General features: G+C 43.3%; 1 protein-coding gene across 1 annotated transcript in view; it reads right to left on the bottom strand.

The window, feature by feature from the left end:
- Nucleotides 1-22,972, bottom strand: part of LOC137334837 (A disintegrin and metalloproteinase with thrombospondin motifs 20-like) — a 423,984-nt gene that overhangs the window by 310,012 nt on the left and 91,000 nt on the right. The window contains exon 4 of the mRNA XM_067999860.1: nucleotides 11,552-11,820. Coding sequence (XP_067855961.1) covers nucleotides 11,552-11,820 — 269 coding nt within the window. The remainder of the gene's footprint in view (nucleotides 1-11,551; nucleotides 11,821-22,972) is intronic.

Genomic DNA, 22,972 nt, shown 5'->3' with positions numbered 1-22,972 from the left:
GAAAATTTAAAAACTGAGATTGGTAGATTTTTGTTGGCCAAGGGTATTGAGAGTTACAGAACCAAGGTGAAAAAATGGAGTTAAGATACAGATGAGTCATGATCTAATAGAATGACGGAACAGGCTCGAGGGGCTAATTGGTCTAGGCCTGTTCCCATATTCCTACAGTTCTATCTGCAAGGGTTTACCTGCTTTGAGGAGCCTCTTCCATCACTTGTCTGGAGGTAGCTGCAGGTGAGGGGACCAAGGTGACCTGAAGGCCACCTGCCTATTGCTGTGCTTCTGGAAGCCAAATTCTACTGATGGACACTGTTATGTTGGAGTACAGAATGTTGCATTACCATGAGGTCTCTGAATGCTTAGTTAGGGATCTCCTCAGACCATCTCTGAGTGCACTGAAGCCGGCCACTACCGAATCATGGAACGTGGACCCCAACCCTGCAGCAGCACCAGTGGGAATATTTACAAGCAGTGCTGCAAATGTGTTGGCCGCCTGCTGGTACCTCTGATGCTGCACAGCACAGCAGAGAATCCTTGCTGCACAGCATTGCCCAACGATGTACCAAGTGTTTGCACCGCATTCTCCAGGGAGGCCAGTGCCGTAGATAAAGTTGTACTGTTGACGTATGGTCCATTTCAGGGTTGACCCTATAAGATTGGAAATACAAAGGAACTCAGCAGCCAACATGACAATGCTACGCCTTCACTGAGCAACAGGCGGCTCCTTTTAAGCTACCACCTGTGCTCCTTCCGCGTCCATAAAATGTGGGTCACCCTGTGCTTCCTCTTCTCAGTCCCTAAAACCTTGCACAGGGGTGTGTGTCTCTGGGTGCGTGCATTCTTACAGTGGTGATGATTTAGAGTGCTGTTGTGAGGATTGCTGGTTAGCGGGCCCAGCTCCTTGCTCCTGGGGTTACAGCGTATTTATAATAAGGGCACATAAATCAATGGGCATAGTCGCCAACAGGACTTTGCTGCTGCACAGACAATACATGGCACATTGATCTGTGCAACACCATCAATGCTTTGCACTCGCTGAAGCACTGAGAAGGTATGTGATTATAATCACACAAACCTGGAGCATATCCCTCTCCCCCTGCTTGCTGGTCACCCACACCATGTACAACTTCCCAGCTGTTGACTTGCATGGCAGCACCATTGAAGGCAAGAGGTTTGACCTGCTGAGTCCCTCCACCTGTCTGTGCTCTGTGCCTTCTATTGAAGACAGATTGTTTCTGCAAGGAGAAGATATAATCATTGAATGAACAAAAATTGTGGGGTGTATATTTTTGACAGCATCACAGTTTTAAAGGACTTATGCACCGCTTACCTGAAATGTGAAGTACTTTGCCTATAGACAACTTGTGGGGATATTCGAGTTGAACGAATGTACTGTAGCTGTCAGCTGTCTGGATGAATAATGAGAGCCAGCCTTTAAACCTTCTCGCCTGCATCATTCTATGTTCTCCTTTCAAATCGGGCTGGGCTAGATCTCAACCATGGTCATTACTTCCCTTTATGTTCAACTACAGTAGATTGGACGGGGTCAATCGGGTTAAGTCTATTAATCTTCTCGAGCAAACTCATCCAACACCTGTAACTAGCTTTGATTGTCACCGGTGTTAATCTACATTTATAGCAGGCCATGTCGATTAAGATTCATTCTCACTTCTCATCTTTGGGTCAGACACCTTCTTCCATACTCTCCTGTTACGTGATCTTTCATTGACCGCCTATGCGATGGCCTTCGCTTGTTCACTTCACCCTCTGGGCATTGGTGGCTTGCCCCTCCACTCCTGTAGGGAGCACTCATCCATGACCTTATGCTGTCTACTGTGATCTGCAGATCTTGATTGAGTTCTTCTGCATTGTCCGTCTATTTCTCACAGAAATTGCACACTGATAAGCTCGTGGAACAGCATTCTCGCAGGTGAGTTCTGACTGGCAACTCAGTCGTCTGTATTTTTCTAGTGACCCGAATGTACTGAGAAAGTGCACAGAATAAGATTGGCTGCTCCTGAAAGTATGTTTAAGGAAAGACAAAAATATAATCCCCATTTAAAGTACTGCCTGTGGTTCACCAATATAGAGGAAGAATTGCTTTGGTCAGTATATGCAGTAAATCTGTAAATGCATTCGAAAAAAAAGTGCATTTACAATTTCGCTGCATGTAACAGCAACACCAATTCTTCCCCCGTGTGTGTTACTTTGCACCAGGAAAGTAATACATCCTTAATGCAACATACTGAGGTCCTACAGTCTGAAAGCTTATATAGTACACACACTGAAACTACCTAAAACCCAGCACATCACGTCCCTATATTTAGAGGACATAAAAGCATGCACAAAGGCATGGCCTATAATTACTGGATTTTACCGCAGGTCGCTGGAACTTCAAAAAGGAATGGAGTGGAAGTATTTTCCTCATAGACCCTTATCATTTTGGAAGTAATGATGATTCTTACAATAGTAATTGTGGGAAGAAATGCAGCTTTGGCTAACCCGAGTCCTATTTTTCTATAGATGAAAATCACAGTTATTCATTAACTGGGACCAAACCACCCAGCCGCCAGAAGAAAATTGGGCTTAAAGCAAAAAGGACTGCCATCGAGGACTGGGAATCAAATGAGGTCAGTGAAAGAAATAATCGCAGACACATTTCAATATCTAGTCTGTAAACAACAACTTGTTTCAAAAAGGTTTCAGCCGTCCTGGGGGGGAGCTTTGCAGCCCCCCAGACACAAAGCCTTCAGCGTTCGAGAGACATCAATGTGTTCCTGTGTCTGCCACCAAACTTCTACCCCGTGAAGTCTGCTCAAGTAGACATTTCTTTATCTGAGGATCAAAGTTAACTCTTTTGAACACATAACGCTGCAGGCAAATGACAAACACGTTTTACACACCCGAATGCCTGCCTTAAACGCCTGAATTAATGAGTCAACAGCATTGTTTGTTTTTCCAAATGATTTAAATCCCAAGATGAAAAACACAGTCCCCACCTCCTGTAAGCTCTATTTGAAGAAATATATACCTCCACACATACCTCAAAGCACAATCAAGTATCAGCAAAAGATTTTTGCTTTGCTAACAACTGCAGATATTCAACTGAAATCCAAGCAGTCAAATGTGTAGGACATGGTTAAGTATGTAAATGCACCATATGATGGCATCTTAAAACCTTACAGGTCAGAAAGTTCCAGGTTTGATTCCTGGTCTATGCTGTCAGCAGAGACTGGGCAAAGGGAGTAGGGTGAAAAAATTATCTGTATTTCCCAGTCCCAATTGTTATCCTTGCTAGAAAGTTGACATCAGAGAGCACGGAATAGGGCTCTGCTGTGATGCCTCCACGGTGATATAGCTCGCTAACTATTGTGTGAAAAACAGCTTTTGGATGAGGAACTGGAGAGCTGCCAGCTTTCCTGGAAACATACCTCAGCAAAGGTCGGCTACTTTGGAAGAAGATCAGGGGAAGAAATCTTAGAAAAGAACAGACTGATCGCATGCTTTGTTAATGCAGTGTAATCTTCAGTTTATGCAATACATGCAAAGGCCTTTAACTGGTGACAGCCTTGGCTCAGTGGTAGCACCCTTACCTCTGAATCAGAAGGTTGTGGATTCAAGTCCCACTCCAGAGATTTTGAGCATAAATTCTAGGCTCACACTTCAGTGCAGTACTGAAGAAGCGCTGTGCCGTCTTTCAGATGAGATGTTTAAACCGAGACCCCATCTGCCCTCTCAGGTAACCGTAAAAGATCCCATGGCAATATTCAAAGAGGAGCTGGGGCGTTGTCCCCGGTGTCCTGGCCAACATTTATCCCTCAACCAACATCATTGAAATAGTTTATCTGGTCATTTATCTCATTGTTGTTTGTAGGGCCTTGCTCTGCAAAAAAAATTGGCTGCTGCATTTGCCTACATTACAACAGTGACAGTACTTCATTGGCTGTGAGGCGCTTTGCTCTATTCTGAAGTCATGAAAGGCCCTATATAAATGCAAGTTCTTTCTTTCTTTCATCCCCCCACCCAATCTGTTTGTCTCTGCCTGACTTCCAATTTCCTCTTTCAGTATGCCCACATCCAATCTCACTCCATCCCTGCATTTCCCTGCTTACCAAATCCCCTTCCCAACCTGTTCCATTCACTGGCTCGCCATCCGTCCAATGTTACAGGATTCTGAGCTGCTATCTGTTCACTTACCCTGCTCTTGCTGTGAGAATATTGCGATCAGGTCGGGCTATCCCAGTCTGCAAAAGCCAGTCAGACCTTGCTGATTCTTGCACAACTACAAACAGCCTCGAGGTGCAGCTGAGGGCAACGCCCAGGTCTCCCTTCCATCAGCTGTACTCCACTGTATAAACTCCCCCTCACTCAAGGGACCCAACAGTATTGTGGACCCTTGAAAATTTGGGCCTACGAATATGCCACTGGATTAAGGGAGCCAGTTTCAGAGAAGAGCAAGCAGGGAGTAGATCGCCTGCATTTTCACTGAAACAATTGGGTTTCCACATTTCACAGCAGGGCCAAGTGCGCTCGACTTAAAGAGTAAATGGGAGAGATGTACAGGAGAGAAACTACAGAAAATTGCTCACAGATACCTTGGACCTAGGAGCAAGTCACTTGCCTGTGAAATTCCAAATTTAAGTGAATATAAATTTGTACTTGTTACGATGTTAAGTGTATCTGGAGTGAAAAGCATTGCGTTCAGGGACAAACACATTTCAGAAAATTGATTTACAGTTTATTTTGTGTATGAGCTTCACTTTGTTCCATCGCATTTTAGCTCCTCTACGAACCATTTCCAGCACGTTCCCTATCAGTACTTTTTCTTGCAGAGGGAGGCTTTGTGAGCAGTGCTTACTTAGAGCTATCAGGTTGGTAAAGTCCCATTTCATGGATGGATACATCCAGCTTCCATTTAAAAAAAGTTAGAATACCCCAGAGGTAATCTGTGACTCCCAACGTTGATCACAAATCTCTTGTGTCAGTTTTCCACCTGTGTCATATTTCAAAAAGACTTATGACTCTTTCCAGTTTGGGAGTAGACAGAATTCCATATCATTCCATCACGCCCCTGCCACACCTCCCAAACCTTACAGCCTTCCTGCCCATTCCTTTTCCAACAAAACCCATTAGCCTGTTCTAATGGATGTCACAGGTACATAAATCCTGTGCTGTGGGCAACCTTTCTCTCTATATGTGATGTCCTCGAAGGCATTGTTAAAAACTCCATTGTCTATGAACCACAACTCACCTTATCTTTTCATCCTCCTTTTATCTGCTAATGACCTTATGTAGCATCCTCACAAACAAATCAGGGGAGAAATTAGCATGCAATGTGCCCTGTGCCCAATCTGCGCATGCGTTGGTCCCAATGCTATATTTGTGGGGCCCATTTTTTAGGCGCCCGGCACCTTGAATATGTTAATGAGGGGCCTAATGCCCATTGAAGGACCCCCTTTACAAAATTAGTTCTCGATGAGCAGGCAAGCGTCAGGTCTGCCTCGCTTAGGCTTCTTCAACGGCCTCTAAGGTCGCCAATAAAAGGTAAGTTTAAAAGTTGTTTTTTTTAAAAACCCTTCCTGTAGAGTCAGGAATTGTAGGAGTGCTCCCCCGACTCTACAGGCATTGCGATAACCACCCACCTCCCCCCACCCCACACACCCCGTTGCCTGCTCAATCTCCAATCCGCCTCCAGGGATTTACCTGTGGGCCACTGCTGGCGGGGCAGACGGCCCTAACTTATTATTATCTCGTCGCGAGCTGCGTGTGGAGGTGAAACCAGTGCCAGCAGCTCACCCTAAAGTGTGCAGACAAGGCCTCAGGATCAATAACTATCAATGCTCAGATCTCTTGGTTCGGGCGAGCACTGCTCATTAACGGGCCCAGACTCATTTCTACTCAGTGTGTATATCAATTGCTTGCGGAGAAAAGCCAGAGCGAAAATGTTTGCATGTCTATCGAAAATACTGAACTTGCCAAAAAAAGTGGGAAATTAAACAGGTACGGTGCAATGACCCACACACACAGTTTCTGAAAGGATAGAGCCCAATATTGTCAGCCTGCCTTGGCTCATGTACGTGGATTAGTGCATGTATAACTCAGCTTTTCTTGACTATGAATGAATTTCGGATCACAAAACAGCATTGTTTTGTATATAGGAAGCCCTGCTGTCCACAATGAGAGTATGAGGGCACAGACGTCAGCAAATGCAGAGATTTTCCTGTTTGTTTGACTTTCACCCCTCTCGCCATGTGGCGTTTGGTTTTTAAAAAGGCAAGACTGGATAAAGCCATTGTAAATCGTTAAGTTGTTGAATGCTCCTTGCCAGACAGATGGAGTGAGAACAGATTACACAGCTCCTATCAGTGCCGGTCAGGAATCTCGTTCATTCAGAAAATGTTGCAAAAGAAGAAATTCTTTGATTCCTAAGGCTCCTAAAATTAAGTGTTATCAAAACAGCATCTCACTGTCTCGACAATGTTCTCTGATTCAAAAGGTAAAGCAGAAATAGCACTGCAAGTGAGATTCAGTGTTTAATGGGTTAACATGTTGCTATGCACCTGCCACTACAATAACAAAAATGTTAGTAATTCAACACAAGCGTTTTCCAATTAGAACTGGCTTTTCAACAAATCATGTATAATTTATACAGATACAGAGGTGAGTAACGTGCTGAGTGCAGAGCTCAAGACAAACTAATTAAAAACTTAAGCATTTTTTGAAAAAAAGGGGGAACAGAACAGATCCACTTAATCTCCCACCAATAAACAGTGATTTATTTTATTAATCAATAAAACGTAAAGACAGATGCTGCTGTGTTGGGCATCACTGACAGCCTCGCATTCCTGAAACAAATTCAATTTGTAATGTTGGGAGGATTCAGCAAATTCCACGTGCATAAGAATACATAGAATGTACAGCACAGAAACAGGCCATTCAGCCCAACTGATCTATGCTGGTGTTTATGCTCCACACAATCGTCCTCCCACCCTACTTTATCCAATCCTATCCTTCTACTCTGTTCTCACTCATGTATTTATCTAGCTTCCCCTTAAATATATCTATGCTCATTGTTTCAACAACTCCATGTGGTAACAAGGTCCACATTCTAACCACTCTCTGGGTAAAGAAGTTTCTCCTGAACTCCTTACTGGATTTATTAGTGATTATCTTATATTTATGGCCCCTAGTTTTGGACTCCCCCACAAGTGGAAACATCTTCTCTATGTTTACCCTATCGAACCCCTTCATAATTTTAATGACATCTATTAGGTCACCCCTCAGCCTCCTCTTTCCTAGAGAAAAAGAGCCCCAACCTGATCAATCTTTCAGATCCGTATGTTCACGAACATGACTTTAGAGCAACTGCATCTGTTCCCATGCTGTCCGCGTGCAGTTAATTCAGTTAACCAACCAAGGCCTTCCCCAATACTGCCCAACCATGGCAAAAGCACACTTCCAGCCTGCCTGTAACGCCAGTCCCAAGATAGCAAATTCAACCTATGCCACCAACGGGACGTACTTAGCTTTGTGGCTGCCAGCGCTATCATTCAGAGACGGGGAGCAAAACCTCCGCTGGGTGATTTACACTGCAGGGTTGCTTCCGACAGTGCTCTGGCCGATAAAATAATAACAGGTTGGAGGACGAACATTCCAATAATGATAGCATGCATTAAGAAGAACTTTCAAATACTTATTACACTTCAGTGAACGAGAGAACAATTATTGAAATTGAAAATGTAGCTGTAGGAATTGGAGACATAATAAAAGTAATATCTGCAAAACAATTTAAGCACATGACAATACATACCTTATTCTATAAAACAATACCATGACGTCCAGCTGACAGTCCTCCCCGGGACAGCCCATCCGACGCCCCTCCCCGGGACGGCCCATCCGACGCCCCTCCCCGGGACGGCCCATCCGACGCCCCTCCCCGGGACGGCCCATCCGACGCCCCTCCCCGGGACGGCCCATCCGACGCCCCTCCCCGGGACGGCCCATCCGACGCCCCTCCCCGGGACGGCCCATCCGACGCCCCTCCCCGGGACGGCCCATCCGACGCCCCTCCCCGGGACGGCCCATCCGACGCCCCTCCCCGGGACGGCCCATCCGATGCTCTTTGCCTCTGACTGCACTTGGGTAAGGCTACCTGTGTGTGTTAATCGTAGCTCAGCATTGGCCAGCTCCTTCAGGAAAGCAGGGGAAAAATCAGGCAAAAACGATCATTCTCTCCCTCAGTGCCGCACTACACTCTACATATTGAATCAAAAACAGCACAGGATCTCAAAGTACATTCTAAAGACCTTTCAAACAATGTTTTAATGGTTGTTGCCCTGAGGCTGCAGTCTACATGTCACTCCACTGACAGGAACTAATTAGCAGACTATAAACTTTGGGCTTGTCACATCGTCATGGGGGTTCTCCTATAGAGGTCAACCAAAAATGATCCTTTGTGTAATATGAGGACAAAATAAATCATAGCACTTCTAGCTACATCGCCTGGTGCCGCTACCTTGTAAAATTACTTCACCTCAAATTTTGGCCACTGAAAACCATAGAAGCGCTATTAATTATACCCATGGCTCAGGGAATTAATGATCTCAACCTTGTATTCAAATCCCTCCATGGCCTTGCCTCTCGCTATTTCTGTAACCTCCTCCAGCCCTACAACCCTCACATCTTTGCATTCCTCCATTGGGGCCTCTTGTGCATCCCCAATTTTCATCGCTCCACCATTGGCGGCCGTGCCTTCAGCTGCCTAGGCCCTAAGCTCTGGAATTCCCTTCCTAAACCTCTCCGTCTCGCTAGCTCTGTGTCCTCCTTCAAGACGCTGCTTAAAACCTTTCTCTTTGACCCAGCTGTTGGTCTCCAGTCCTAATATCTTCTGATGTGGCTCGGTGTCAAATTTGTCTGATTACACTCCTGTGAAGCACCTTGGTATGTTTTACTATGTGAAAGGTGTTATATAAATGCAAGATGTTGCAAAGTGGCCTTCACGATAGTTGTTCCCGTGAATTATGGTGACACTCTTGCTGTTGAAATCAGACCAGCCACAGTCTAAAATCAGAGATGTTTGTACGGTGGAGATTTTACAATAATCCCCATTTGGGCCGAGTTAGCTGATCTCAGCCGCGGCACCAGTGTGGTGCTACACTTGGTCTCAGCACCCCTGGGCTGTTCCTGTTTACTGTTCAGTGACTCCTGATGGAAAGTATGTGTCAACTTCGAGTGAGGACAGCATCAGGTTTGACTGCGATGCCCTCTATGACCAAATAGCCCGCCGACACTCACCGTCCAGATTCACATGCGAAGAATGACTACTGAGTGAGGTGCTGCAGCCGTGGAACAATACTGCCACCCCCCACCCCCCTGCTGGAGTCAGTAACTTTATGAGAAGCGGGGAGAAGAAAATATATAACTTTTTGCTTTCAGCTGATCATTAGTTTAACCGAAGCTGGTAAAGAAATCTGGTTTTGCAAATATTCTGCAACCTTGCACTTCTGCAGCTAAATGAAAAATGACTCAAAACCAAGGGCACCACTGAAGTGGTGATTTTCAACAACAACTTGCATTAATATAGCTCTTTTAACGTAGTAAAACATCCCTTAGGCACTTCACAAGAGCGTTATCAGACAAAATTTGACACTGAGTGAAATAGGGAGATATTAGGACAGGTGACTAAAAGCTTGGTCAAAGAGGTAGGTTTTAAGGAGCATCTTAAAGGGGGAGAGAGGTAGAGAGGCGGAGAGGTTTAGGGAGGGAATTCCAGAGCATAGGGCCGAGACAGCTGAAGGCGCGGCTGCCAATGGTGGCACGATGGAAATCGGGGTGCGCAAGAGGCCAGAATTGAAGGGATGCAGAGTTCTCGGAGGGTTGTCGGGCTGGAGGAGGTTACAGAGATATCTTAAGCCTAGAAATTACTGTTGGTGGTATTTGGAAATATGAGTGTTCACTTATATAGTGCCTTGTCACATCTCTCAAAAATGTCTGGGAGCACTTGGCATACAATCAATTACTTTTTTTTTGAAGTGTTGTCACTGTTGTATGCTTAAAACACATCAGCCATTTCATACAAAACAAGGTCCCACCGGTAGCAATGAGATGAAGACCTGTTCATTCTTATACAAATGCTTAAAAGTATTTGCAGGACCTTTCTCAGTTTGCTACTCCATCGCAAAGGTTAACCCGTTTACTCTGGGTTAACAGTTGCCGCTAAAATAGCGAACAAGGGAACATCACACGAGCGAGTTAAGTGTTCAGCTACTAATATCGGCAGCAGAAATTTCTAATCTTAAGTGCTAAAATCCTATTCGTCTTTTTCAATGCATAATAACCGCAGCTTTGAGCAAAACTAACATTCGGCATTTAGAATATATCAAGATTGCTAAACTTTTCATATACTTGTGGATTCGTTACTTATGCCTTAATGATCCACACAGTGTGCAAGTTATAGGGTGGCTTTATTGCACAATGCATTGCTTTGGTACCAGTTCAAGCAGAATGCTAAATACTGAACCTGGTGTGCTAAACTCTGGATTTAAAAGAACTGTTCTTTACATTGATTGTTTCCATTACATTTTGAGCCTGTTTAATTTTTACCACATTTTTATGATCCATTTTCTCAGGATAATTTTTACTTGTTTCACATTACACCAACAGCAGTATTTCACACACAGGGGTAAAGATTCCTTCAATTGCTATGTTAGGTGACATTGTAAGTTAGTTTGTGAAGATCTCCTCCATTTGCCATATCTGGCAAAATCATAGACATTTTCTAAAAGACACTTTTAAGATTTCAATCGAAGTAACAAAGTCAGGAACTCTTCACAAACATCGCCGCTGTTCATTGTGACCGATGGAATCTTCACCATCCTGCATTGATTGAAGGAGAGAGACAATATGTCCCCTCTAACAAAACTTTTTCTTTATCTGAAGCAAAAAACTGCGTGTGCTGGAAATCTGAAATAAAAACAGAAAATGCTGGAGAAGCTCAGCAAGTGAGGCAGCATCTGTGGAGAAAGAAACAGAGTTAATGTTACAGGTCAGGCCTGACGAAAGGTCTTTGACCTGAAACATTAACTCTGGTTCTTTCTCCACAGATGCTGCCTGACTTGCTGAGCTTCTCCAGCATTTTCTGTTTTTATTTCTTTATCCGGACCTATACTTTTCGGCTGCTTAAAATACATATCAGCTAGAAGCTACTGTTAGCGAAAAACAGGAGTTAACTCATTTATTTTAAATAGATTAATGCCACCCCTTCCAAAAGAATGCCTGCAGTATTCGTCCACCAGCTTCACTAACAATAATTTGAACTGGCACCTCAACATTATCACTCATCATTTTCACTAACTACGGAATGATACGGCTCAGTTAAGAGTGCAGAGCAGTTTAGAGAAGGTAGAACAGGCATTAATTGGGGGGGGGGAGGGGGAGGCAAAGGGTAGCAGCTTCTGTAAACCAAACAGGGATACAAATTGCCTCTTTCCAATTGAATTGTTTCGCACACACTTACGCAAACACACGCCGCCATTTGCTGATGCTTACTTACTATTGACATAAGTGTTAAAATGTAATGCTGCAAATTCCTCCCGTGATGATACACCATTTTGCTGTCAGCAGTGACCATGATCTCCACAAATCTTGGATACGACAAAAAACGTTTTTGTCTCGTATGCTGCTGCGTCTCATTGCCCAATTCTGACTTTTCAGTCGGAGGATGTGCTGGTCCGATCTCACTCTGTAAGATATCGAGGTGCTCCCTAATACTGCTAGCATTGTGCATCTTCAGAAGTCTTTTCTTCGTTTGATGATTTTGTTCTGCAGCAGAGAGAAAAAATACATAATTTTTTTTTCTGTTTTGTATTCTGTTTCTCCGCCATTGGGGCTGCTTTTTCAGCCACCACACCCATGCCTTGTACAACTCCCTCCCAAAATCCCTCTCTGCTTTCAAAACCCTACGAAAGACAATCGCTCTTTTGGCACCAGCCCTTAACTACAATCCATCTATTCTTTACCCTGCTGCTCTCTCATTCCCTGACCTTTGGGATCCCAGTGCTCTGGGAGGTCTTCTCAAGATGAGGGGCACTATATAAATACAATTTTTAAAAATCTTTATTGCAAGGGCAGTCAATCATCACACCCAAGCGTATTAAAGGGACATTATATCATCCATAAAAAAGTGACCAGCAAACTTTATCTCAATTGTGCGGAGGGGAAGAAGGGGGGAGGCGAGCAAAAGGGAGTACAACCAAACATCAGACTGGAAAATCTTGGCTTTTTCAGCCTTAAAAGGAGGCACCCAAGAGCTGATCTTATAAATGCATATAAGGTAGTCAATGGTATGGAAACAGTAAGTCAGGAATACTACTTTACTGCACAAGTAGAAGAAGGAGTCACAGGTTCAAACCAGTAAAAGATAATTTTAGGACTGATATCAAGAATTTCTTCTTCACACAAAGAATGATCAATACAAGGGATAGACTTGCAGATAGAGCAGTGGAGGCAAAAACCTTGGATTCATTTAAAAAACAACCGGATGCTGCAGGAGGGGTCCTTAGAGTCTTTCTGAATGAATGAATTAAGATGGGCCAAAATCTTCCTCATCTGTAATTATCTTGTGATGTTGTGTGATCATCTTCACATTGAAGATAGCAAGTGCAAGAGATACCAGATAGGTTTCGATTCACATCATGATATTATCTGTTTATAAATAAACTAACAAAAATAGGTTGCCAAACACTTTTTCTATGAAGGTAGTCACTTTTATTCCCTCAACCACCGGCTTAAATGCCCTCACCAAGGCAGATGTCTTCAAAGCTGCACGCCACCTCAATCCCCCCGCCCCAACTTCCCAACCATAGTAAAGGCATACTTAAGGATACGAGAGGCATCAATCACAGACCAGAGGCCACTGCTGAAACTCCAGCATGTGTGTTGTAAAACGTAGCTGTAAGGCTCATCATTCCACAGAGTCAGAGCCTGAGTGGTTCCATAGTACATCTGTCACAGGATCTCATGACAGCCCAACTACTCCGAAAGGATTAATGACAACTCAGACCCCCCCTCTTGACATGATTAGTCACTAGTAGAAACATTATAAGCAGGCAGTATTTTAAGAGTGGTATCTATAAACATTGCAGCGCTGTGAAGAGTACTATGATGTTTAGTTTTAAACTGTAAAATGATACTTGACAAAAAACTATGCTGACTTTTGTCGAACACCCAGAAACCTACTTCATTTATGAATGCCAATGAATAAAATAAAACTTAAGATTTTTGCTATTTAAAAAAAGTTATTTGTGACTGACTGCAATTATGAATTTATGAAAATTAATATTTTCATTAAATAAAGATTATAGATCGTAATCAGAAAGAAAAAAGATTGTGCATTTATATAGCGTCTTTCACAACCTCAGGTCATCCCAAAGTGCTTTACAGCCAATTAATTACTTTTGAACTATAGGCACTGTTGTAATTTAGGAAATGCAGCAGCTAATTTGCTCACAGCAAGGTCCCACAAACAGCAGAGATAAATGACCAGATAATCTGTTTTAGTGGAGTTGGCTGAGGGATAAATATTGGCCAGGACGAGTTAATTTTCAGTTGGCCAATGTTCCCAGACCATGAAATAGTTTGAATACAAATGCTTTTAATGATGGATTGCTGGGGACACGCATCATATTACACGGTATTGAGCTATGAAGGCTAGGAAGATCCCAAGTCCAATCCATAGTCTGTGAGGAGCTTGGCAATCTCAGTTGAAGTGTTAGTGAGGGTGCTACAATTGGGACCCATGCCCCAAAGCAGGTGGGAAGGGGCGTGCAAAACAATGCAACTTCATTATCTCGAAACACATTGCCACCCAGTCCCATGACAAAAGTAAACAGCCTTCCAGAGTAACGAAAGCTACAAAGCTGCTGCTGTGTCCCACGGCCACTCTTGAATTCCTTTTTAGTGTTATTTTTACATAGTATTTACAGCACAGAAACAGGCCATTCGGCCCAACAGGCCTATGCCAGTGTTAATGCTCCAAGCCTCTTCCCACCTTACTTCATCTCACACTATCAACATATCATTTAAAATGGAAAAAGTTTTAACATTTTTGACAACTTAATAAAAAAGCATATTAAGTACATACACAAGTATTAACACGAGTTGTTGAAGGAAAACAAAGCTAACAAATTTTCCAGTGTGTACACCATTTTCCAAAAGTGCATCGTTGCGAGGTATAATTACTTCACGATCCACGGTCACTTTTTAAAGACATGTCTCTTTAAGAAATAGTGGTTATAAATTCATTCATGCCGCACCTCCTGGTGCTGAATGTAATTCACACGACCTGACCAGACCAAATGGAAAGACTTGATTGCTATTTATTCACCTGCCACCACCACAAACTCCCTTTTAATGATCTGTGTCAACCAGGCAGCTCATTATAATTTCAGATATAGGGTCACTAATTCGGGAGAGCAGGACAGGATTTCAATTGATGTGTTTTACTTGAAAAGTATTTAAGTACTTTTTTTTCGCAATAAGCAACACCTGCAGCAAATGATCTTCTCCAGTGGCAAAGTATATTAGAGGCTAATTACTGTAATGTAATACTGGCGGCTGTAACAGTGGAGAAATGAGAGATTACACTGTGAGCTTCGATTGGATATAGGAACACAGAACACAAAACCAAAACGGCACGTTGACACTTTGTTAAGAAGTTTGGCTAAAATTCAAACCTACAAAGGATGAGGGGGAATAAAATCATTAGTTTAAGAGGGCTCACATACTATTATTATAATTGGAGTACAATTATTGCAGGAATTAATTTTGGTTTGTGTTTTCCTAATAAAATATAACATTTTAATCCTGGCTGGCTCTCCTGTTGGGGACTCTGCATTTTCTCTTCAGTAAACTGAACTTCAATCTATTTTGCTGAGTCCTGTCCCTAAGATTAGAGAGAGAGGGAATACTGCTCTGCTGAAATCCAGCCTTTCCATTTGTGAAGCGATTGCTCCCCTCAATAGTTTCCACTGCTGCCCTCTGATTCTCCAGAATACAGAGACCCCCAGTGGGTTTCATTTCCTTTGCGTGCTACGACATGTTCACATAAATTGCTGCCTGTGCTAATTTTACACAGTTGGTAGCCTATTTTAAATGACTGCAATAAAACAGCACAGACTGACATTTATGCAAATGCAGTAGCGGGTGTGCTAAAAATAGCGCACAGAGGAAACTAAACCCACTGGAGTGCAGACATGGTTTCTTAACACCACACAAACCACAGCGTCTGTGTTGTATCCCCACTCAGAAATACCAAGTGATTGGAATTTACTGGGTTCCGAAAACATGACTTCCCGAATTATAGAAGGAATACAACTTCAAGTGGGATGTACTGGAATTTTAAAAAAATAAAATGGGACTTTGCCAGAGATGCAGATTACAATGCGAATATTTTCACTATTCGTTTCATTGACTTTTCTTTTAATTTAAAAAAGGCAAGTCTGTAGTAAAACCATGTTACTCTAAATTTGCTTATTGCAAATCTCATTCGAATGAACTTTTGCTGTGATTCTGGAGCAAGAGGAATTCAGACTTTAGTTGAGAAGAAGCACTTCGCCAGTGCGAGTTTGGGGTTGGAATAATGAGGTCTGACTATGCAGTCTGTCAGTCAAAATATTGTCATTTTGTATCCCAAAAATCTATGCAACCGATCACAAAGCTTAGGTGCCAAATTTAAAATAAGTGAAAAATTATTTTTGCATTAATACCAGCAGTATAGAGGTCATTGTCATTGCTATGCCAATCTTGACCCCTGCTCTAGAAGGGCTCCCTGATGAAGGATTTGCCTGAGGAAGGAGAAAATCTCCGAAAGCTTGTGAATTTAAAATAAAATTGCTGGACTATAACTTGGTGTTGTAAAATTGTTTACAATGATGAAGGATGACAAGCCCACCAAAAAATTTCCAATGACCATAAGGCCGAAAAATCAACTGGGTTCAGGGTGCATCTGTGTTCAAATCCCCCCCCTCCGAAACTGAAGATGTCCCCCAATTCTTCGAAAGCAGAACATTAGCCTGTTGACTCTTTGCTGGGGCACAGTTCCACCAGTTTCAAGCCTCTGCATTTGGTCCAAGTGATCATTACTTGGGTGTGCTCCTATGTCCCTATGTATGAGTCTTGACAGGGAGCATCAGCAGCTATTCAACCCATGGGAACATCATGGCCAAGTTCGATCTGTCCTCACCTTATATGCAATAGGAGCTGCTGGTTAACATTTAGGAATTGGAATGTTAGTCAATTTTCCCTTCCCTAACGCAAGGGCATGGGAACTAACCATAGTGTCCTTACCCCCTCCCTGGCTGTGGTCAGTAAACCTAAAACCTTCCTGGTCAGTACTGTTCAGCTACTTACTGGATAAAATTACTGAGCCATCAGGACATCAAAGACGAAAACCTAGGCCAAGAAATGGTAGAACTAGGGAGGGACCATTAGGCCGAACAAGTCTATCCCATTTTCATTGATCAACCCCACACAGCTGCATTCACACCATTGCCTAAATTTTCTGAGTCCACACCAGTGGTGAGGTACCTTGTCCACTGCCGGTTTGTATCAGAAAACCGGCGCCTGCACTTCTCTGGCCTTTGAAGTCAATTTCCCGATAGACAAGATACCTTACCGCTGTTGCCTGCTTAGAAAGTCGACCTCCTTGCCTGCAACTAATTAGCCTGTATTCTCCACCGTGGGCATAGTTCAGATCTAAATGGTTATTGGCATGTTTTAGATAGGCTCGAACAGAAGTGTGCTGGTTCCACCCAATTTAGCATAGTATCAGGTGCACATTTGGAGGGGTTTAAGGAGTAAACTGGTGGTGAGATTGGAAAGTTGAATGTCAATGGCCTTTAAAGGGAAGGGGACAGACAATTTAAGAGGCATGGCAGAATATGGCGACCAAAATCTCAACCTATTAACAGACTACGCTGAGACTGAAAGGGGAATGGACTAATATAAGCAACAGGAAAAAAATAAGGAAAAGTTGCAGATTGAGTCTTTAGGCATAATGATTGAGCAACCCAGTGCTCAACACCCTGTTTGATGGCTACTGAAGTGGGTGTGGTGCTGCATGAGGTGCTTGTGAGGCGGATTGCCCTCTATGCCTATCATGGTACTATCAGCATCGGTCAGCATTACAGTATACCTGACAAGAGTTGGTGTCTAGTTTTAGGCCATACCTGACTGTTACTGTCAATGGATGTAACTGCCCTATACTTTATGGTAGCTGCAGATGTCCTTGCAGCAGATGGCACAGTTCTGCATCTGGCTTTCTATTGACTCAGACCCTGTGTAGGCAATACCCCACAGTCACTGACAGGTAGGTATGCCAGGGTCGGCAGATATGGTTGATAGCTTCTTGATGGGTATGGCCAATCAGGATAGAGTGGATGTTGATCACCCTGGCATGCCTTCCCTCATGCAATGCCACTAAAAGCATGACATACCGTAGCTGAGATCCTTTTGAGGAAGCATCCAACACTGCAGTTAGTCACGCATTAACATATCTTAGACAGGCCATCGGGTTTAATGTCCCATCTCCCTTTGGGAATAGGAACGTCCTTATGCACTAATCGTCTGCCAAAATGAGGTACATTCACCTCTGTCTGTAGATGTGGATATGAGGATTCCAGCAGATAGGCACAGAGCAATTTGTCCTCTTCTTTCAAATATATCAGATAGGGGATTCTCATTGGGAAAACCATTAGAACCAGTCATGTGCTTGAGGGAGGGAGGAATTTACAACAGTTGGCAGAAAGGCTCATGAGAACCTAAATGCTTGCGGGGGAAACAAAATAAAATGCAGTTAAGAAATGGCTGCAATGCACTTACTAAACATTACTGAGTCTTTCACATGACCTTCTGTACACTTACTATTGCCTAGCAACCCTGGCGGCCTTTTGCACATGGGCATGACTTACATCTGATGACCTGCATGCCTGGGTGTCAAGAAATTGGCCAGCAATAGTCCCTGCTCCTAGACGGGTGCTTCTCTGCCATTGGTCCCCACTCCCCAGAAACTCCACGCCGGCGCAAAGCAGGCAGAAATCTGGCGAGACTGATTTATGTCACTATTACAGGTAAGGAGTAGTAAAAAGGCTGGGCCATTGTCTTGTGAGCCTATTTATACTGTCCCCTTTATCCCAATCTTTAGACCAGAAGTGCCGAAGCTTCTTGTCTTCATGGGCTATTTCAATGGATGCTATGAAGCCTGCAGGACATGTATAAAATGTGATTGAATTTTCCAGTGATTCTGCATATCTCTCAAGTTGCTGATACCAAAAGATTTTGGTGTTCTGATTTGTGATTCATTCACTAACAAGACAGCAGCATTAATAACAGCCCTTTCCATACCTCCAGGCCCACAAAATTCAAAAAGGATAAACCAGGCAGTAGACAGAAATAGAACCGAGTTGCCCAGGCTTGGTGGGCTGGGATTTGCTATGGCTCGCAGACTGCATGTAACTCACAGGCCACAGTTTGGACATCTCTGCTTTAGGCAAAAAAGTTTCACCTGACCCCTTCTTAGTCCTATTATTTTTTTTAAACTTGTGGCTCCTGGTATTTGTAACCTTCCACCACATTGAAAAAGTTGCCTGGACATCTATCTGAGTGGAGACACTGAAGCAAAACAAAGAGAGGCCATTAACGAGTTTATCTTCCACATAGTTCTCCAAAGCTATAGATAGTCACTTCAAAATGTTCTGTTCACCCTGCAGGCCAGGCCCCCAGCTTAGAGATCCACCTTGACAGCCTTAAGACTGCACACTTCAAATACTGATCTGTTGATACAGCCCAAACCCAGTTCCAGATGCCTGTCTTCACCCAGCAGCCACTGGGAGATCCAACTGCTTTCAGTAGCAAGTTATTTACTTCAAATTCACTCGCAGAATTGGCGTCAATGCTGAAGTGATGATCAGAGCAAAAGGCATAAAAAGAGCTGCAGTTAGTGTGGTAACTGTTGCCGAGTTCCTCCAATATTTTATTTTATTTCAGATCATAATCAAGAAAAATTTTAGCACAGGACGAGGCCATTCACTCCATCGTGCCTACACTGATGGTAACTCCAGATTGAAGCTAACTACTCTAATCCTATTTCCCCACTCTCACTGTAGCCTTTAATATTTTTATTTTCCAAATGTTTAGCTAATTCCCTCTTAAATGCTATGACGCACTTGGCTGCAATAGCCACTTGTGGTAATGCATTTCATATTCTAATATCCTTTTGAATCATAGTAGTTACAGCAAAGGAGGAGGCCATTCAGCCCATCGTGCCTGTGCCGACTCTTTGAAAGAGCTATCCAATTAATCCCATTCCCCTGCTTTTTCCCCATTGCCCTGTCAATTTTTTCTCTTCAAGTATTTATCGAATTCCCTTTTGAAAGTTAGTACTGAATCTGCTTCTACCACCCTTTCAGATAGTCCATTCCTGATCATTACAACTCACTGCGTAAAAAAATGTTTCCTCATGTCGCCTCTGGCTCTTTTGCCGATCACCTTAAATCTGTGTCCTCTGTTCACTGACCCTTCTGTCACTGGAAACAGTTTCTCCTTATTCACTCTGTCAAAACCGTTCGTGATTTTGAAGATCTCCATCAAATTTCCCCTTAACCTTCTCTGTTCTAAGGAGAACAACCCCAGCTTCTCCGGTCTCTCCACATAACTGAAGTCCCTCATCCCTAGCATCATTCTAGTAAATCTCTTCTGCACTCTCTCTTAGGCCTTGATATCCTTCCTAAAGTGTGGTGCCCAGAATTGAACACAATACTCCAGCTGAAACCTAACCAGTGTTTTATAAAGGTTTTGCATAACTTCCTTGATTTTGTACTATATGCCTCTATTAATAAAGCCCAGGATCCCATATGCTTTTTCAACAGCCTTCTCAATTTGTCCTGCCACCTTCAAAGATTTGTGTATGTGTCAGTTCCTGCACCCCCTTTATATTGTCTCTCCTCACTCTTCCTACCAAAATGCATCACTTCAGACTTCACTGCGTTAAATTTTATCTGCCATGTGTCTGCCTATTTCACCAGTCTGTCTATGGCCTCCTGGAGTCTGTTACTATCCTCCACATTGTCTACTACATGTCATGTGCAAACTTTGAAATTATACCCTCTATATCCAAGTCCAGGTCATTAATATATATCAAAAGAGCAACGGTCCTAATACTGACCCCTGGGGATCACCACTGTATACTTCCCTCCAGTCTGAAAAACAACCGTTCACCACTACTCTCTGCTTTCTGTCCCCTTGCCAATTTTGTATCCACACTGCCACTGTCCCTTTAATCCCATAGGCTTTAATTTTGCTAACAAGTCCATTATGTGGTACTTTATCAAATGCCTTTTGAAAGTCCATATACACATCAACTGCACTACCCTCATCAACCCTCTCCATTACTTCATCAAAGAACTCAATCAAGTTAGTCAGACATGATTTTCCTTTAATAAATCCCTGGTGACTTTCATTTATTAGCCCATAGTTTTCCAAGTGCCAATTTATTTTGTCCCTGATTATTGTCTCTAAAAGTTTCCACACCACTGACGTTAGGCTGACTGGCCTGTAATTGCCGGGTTTATCCCTCTCCCCTTTTTTGAACGGGGTGTAACATTTGCAATCCTCCAGGTTTCTGGCACCATCCCCATATCTAAGGAGGATTGGAAAGTAGTGGCCAGAGCCTCCGCAATTTCCATCTTTATTTCCCTCAGTAACCTAGGATGCATCCCATCTGGACCACATTTTATAAAGAAATTCTTCTAATAACCCATTATGTGAAAAACAAATTCTGATAACCTCACTCTTTATGCTTCTATTAGTTTATGCTCCCTTGTTACCAATTCACTGACTAGCGGAAGTAAGCTTTCACTACTTAGCCCCTCAATCCTTTTCAAAGTTTTTAACACTTCTATTAGATTCTCCCTTTAATCTTCTCACTCCAGTGAATGCAACCGTTGAACCTGATTTATAGCAACACTGCTTAATGTATTTCACTTACAAAGTTTTGAACTAAGAACATGGGTCAGCCAATTCAACATGTCTTTGAAGAACAGCTGCAGTGTTTTAGTTAGACAAAATGATGGTTAAAGCAAGACCTTCATCAGCTGCAGTAAGTCCTGCAAGAGTTAAATTCCCAACATTACAGTGCATTTAATTGTTGATAAAAGCATAAATAATGGAGATTATTCTTTTTCCAACTTAACACACACCAAATGACTATTGTTCACTTATTATCCTGCGAAAGTATTAGAGGATTTTTTTCAAAGATAGCCCACAATTATTTCCTTCAATAAATAGCAAAATTTGTCAAATTAATTTTCTTTTGTCTCATTAATATAAAAAGGCAATAAAAGGGATATTATAAATTAAAGGTGGAATTTTGTCATGGGAAACTTAATGATTACGGGTTAAGCTCTAAAATTTTTCTTTATTGTCAAAGACCCAAATTTACCTTGAGAAGTCCATTTGGGGTGGAAAAATCAAAGCAAACCATCCAGGCTATTTGGTGAGAATGCACCTCAGTAGTTCATAACGATGCAACGCAAGTTTCCTTCAAAACTCAGAGTGGCACTTCTCACAGGCAGTGTACGTGCTGCTTGCTGTACAAATCCATGTAGATAGACTGAGTGATGTCGTCCAATTTACATCACTAAATCTCATCAAGTAATTCCCACAGTCAAATTTATCTGCACGCATCTACTGCCGTGTTTGGGGGCCATGGAATTGCACATTTATCGATGTACAATGGACAGAACACATGCAGTAAATGGATTCGGGACAGGCACAACAGCAAATCTACTGTCCATTTCTAATATAAAAACAGAAAATGCTGGAAAAGCTCAGCAAGTCAGGCAGCATCTGTGGAGAAAGAAACAGAGTTAACGCTTCAGGCCGAAGACCTTTCATCAGAACTGGAAGATATTAAAAGAGTTACAGTATTTGAGCAAGTACAGAGTCAGGGAAAGAGGGGGGGAGGGGAGGGGAGGAAAGAACAAAAGGGAAGATCTCTGATAGGGTGGATTGATTGACTGATAGAGTGATTAAATGACAAAAGGGATGATGGTGCAAGGCAGGGAAGGTGGTAATGGGACAGATTAAGAAACAAAAGATTGGTCCGGAATAGCTATAAATGGCAGGAGCAGAACCATTACCAGCATTAGCGGACCAAAAAATATCTATCAACCAACATCTATTATAAGCCCACCGACTCCCACGGCTACCTTGATTGCACTTCCTCCCACCCCTCTTCCTATAAGGACTCAATTCCCTTCTCCCAGTCTCCCCGTCTCCGTCGCATCTGTTCTGACGATACCACCTTCCGCACTAGTGCTTCCGATATGTCTTCCTTTTTCCTCAACCGAGGTTTCCCCTCCATTGTAATTGACAGGGCCCTCGACCATGTCTGTCCTATTCCCGCACTTCTGCCCTCACTGCTTGCCTTCCCTTCCAGAACCACGATAAGGTTCCCCCTTGTCCTCACCTTCCCCCCACCAGCCTCCACATTCAACGTATCATCCTCCGCCATTTCCGCCACCTCCAGAGCAATCCGACCACCAAACACATCATCCCCTCCCTCCCCTTTCAACATTCCGAAGGGACCGCTCCCTCCGTGACACCCTGGTCCACTCTTCCAACACCCCCAACACCAGCTCTCCTCCCCACGGCACTTTCCTGTGCGAGCGCAGGAGATGCAACACCTGCCCCTTCACCTCCTCCCTTCACACCATCCAGGGCCCCAAACACTCCTTCCAGGTGAAACAGCGGTTTACTTGTACTACTTTCAATTTAGTAAACTGTATCACAACGCGGTCTCCTCTACACTGGGGAGACCAAACGCAGACTGGGTGATCGCTTTGCTGAACACCTCCGCTCTGACCACAAGCGTGACCCTGACCTGCCGGTCACTTGCCATTTTAATTCCCCTTCCCAC

The sequence above is a fragment of the Heptranchias perlo genome, chromosome 18 (assembly GCF_035084215.1).
Source record: "Heptranchias perlo isolate sHepPer1 chromosome 18, sHepPer1.hap1, whole genome shotgun sequence".
NCBI classification, from domain to species: domain Eukaryota; kingdom Metazoa; phylum Chordata; class Chondrichthyes; order Hexanchiformes; family Hexanchidae; genus Heptranchias; species Heptranchias perlo.
This window is presented reverse-complemented; position numbering and strand designations above follow the sequence as displayed.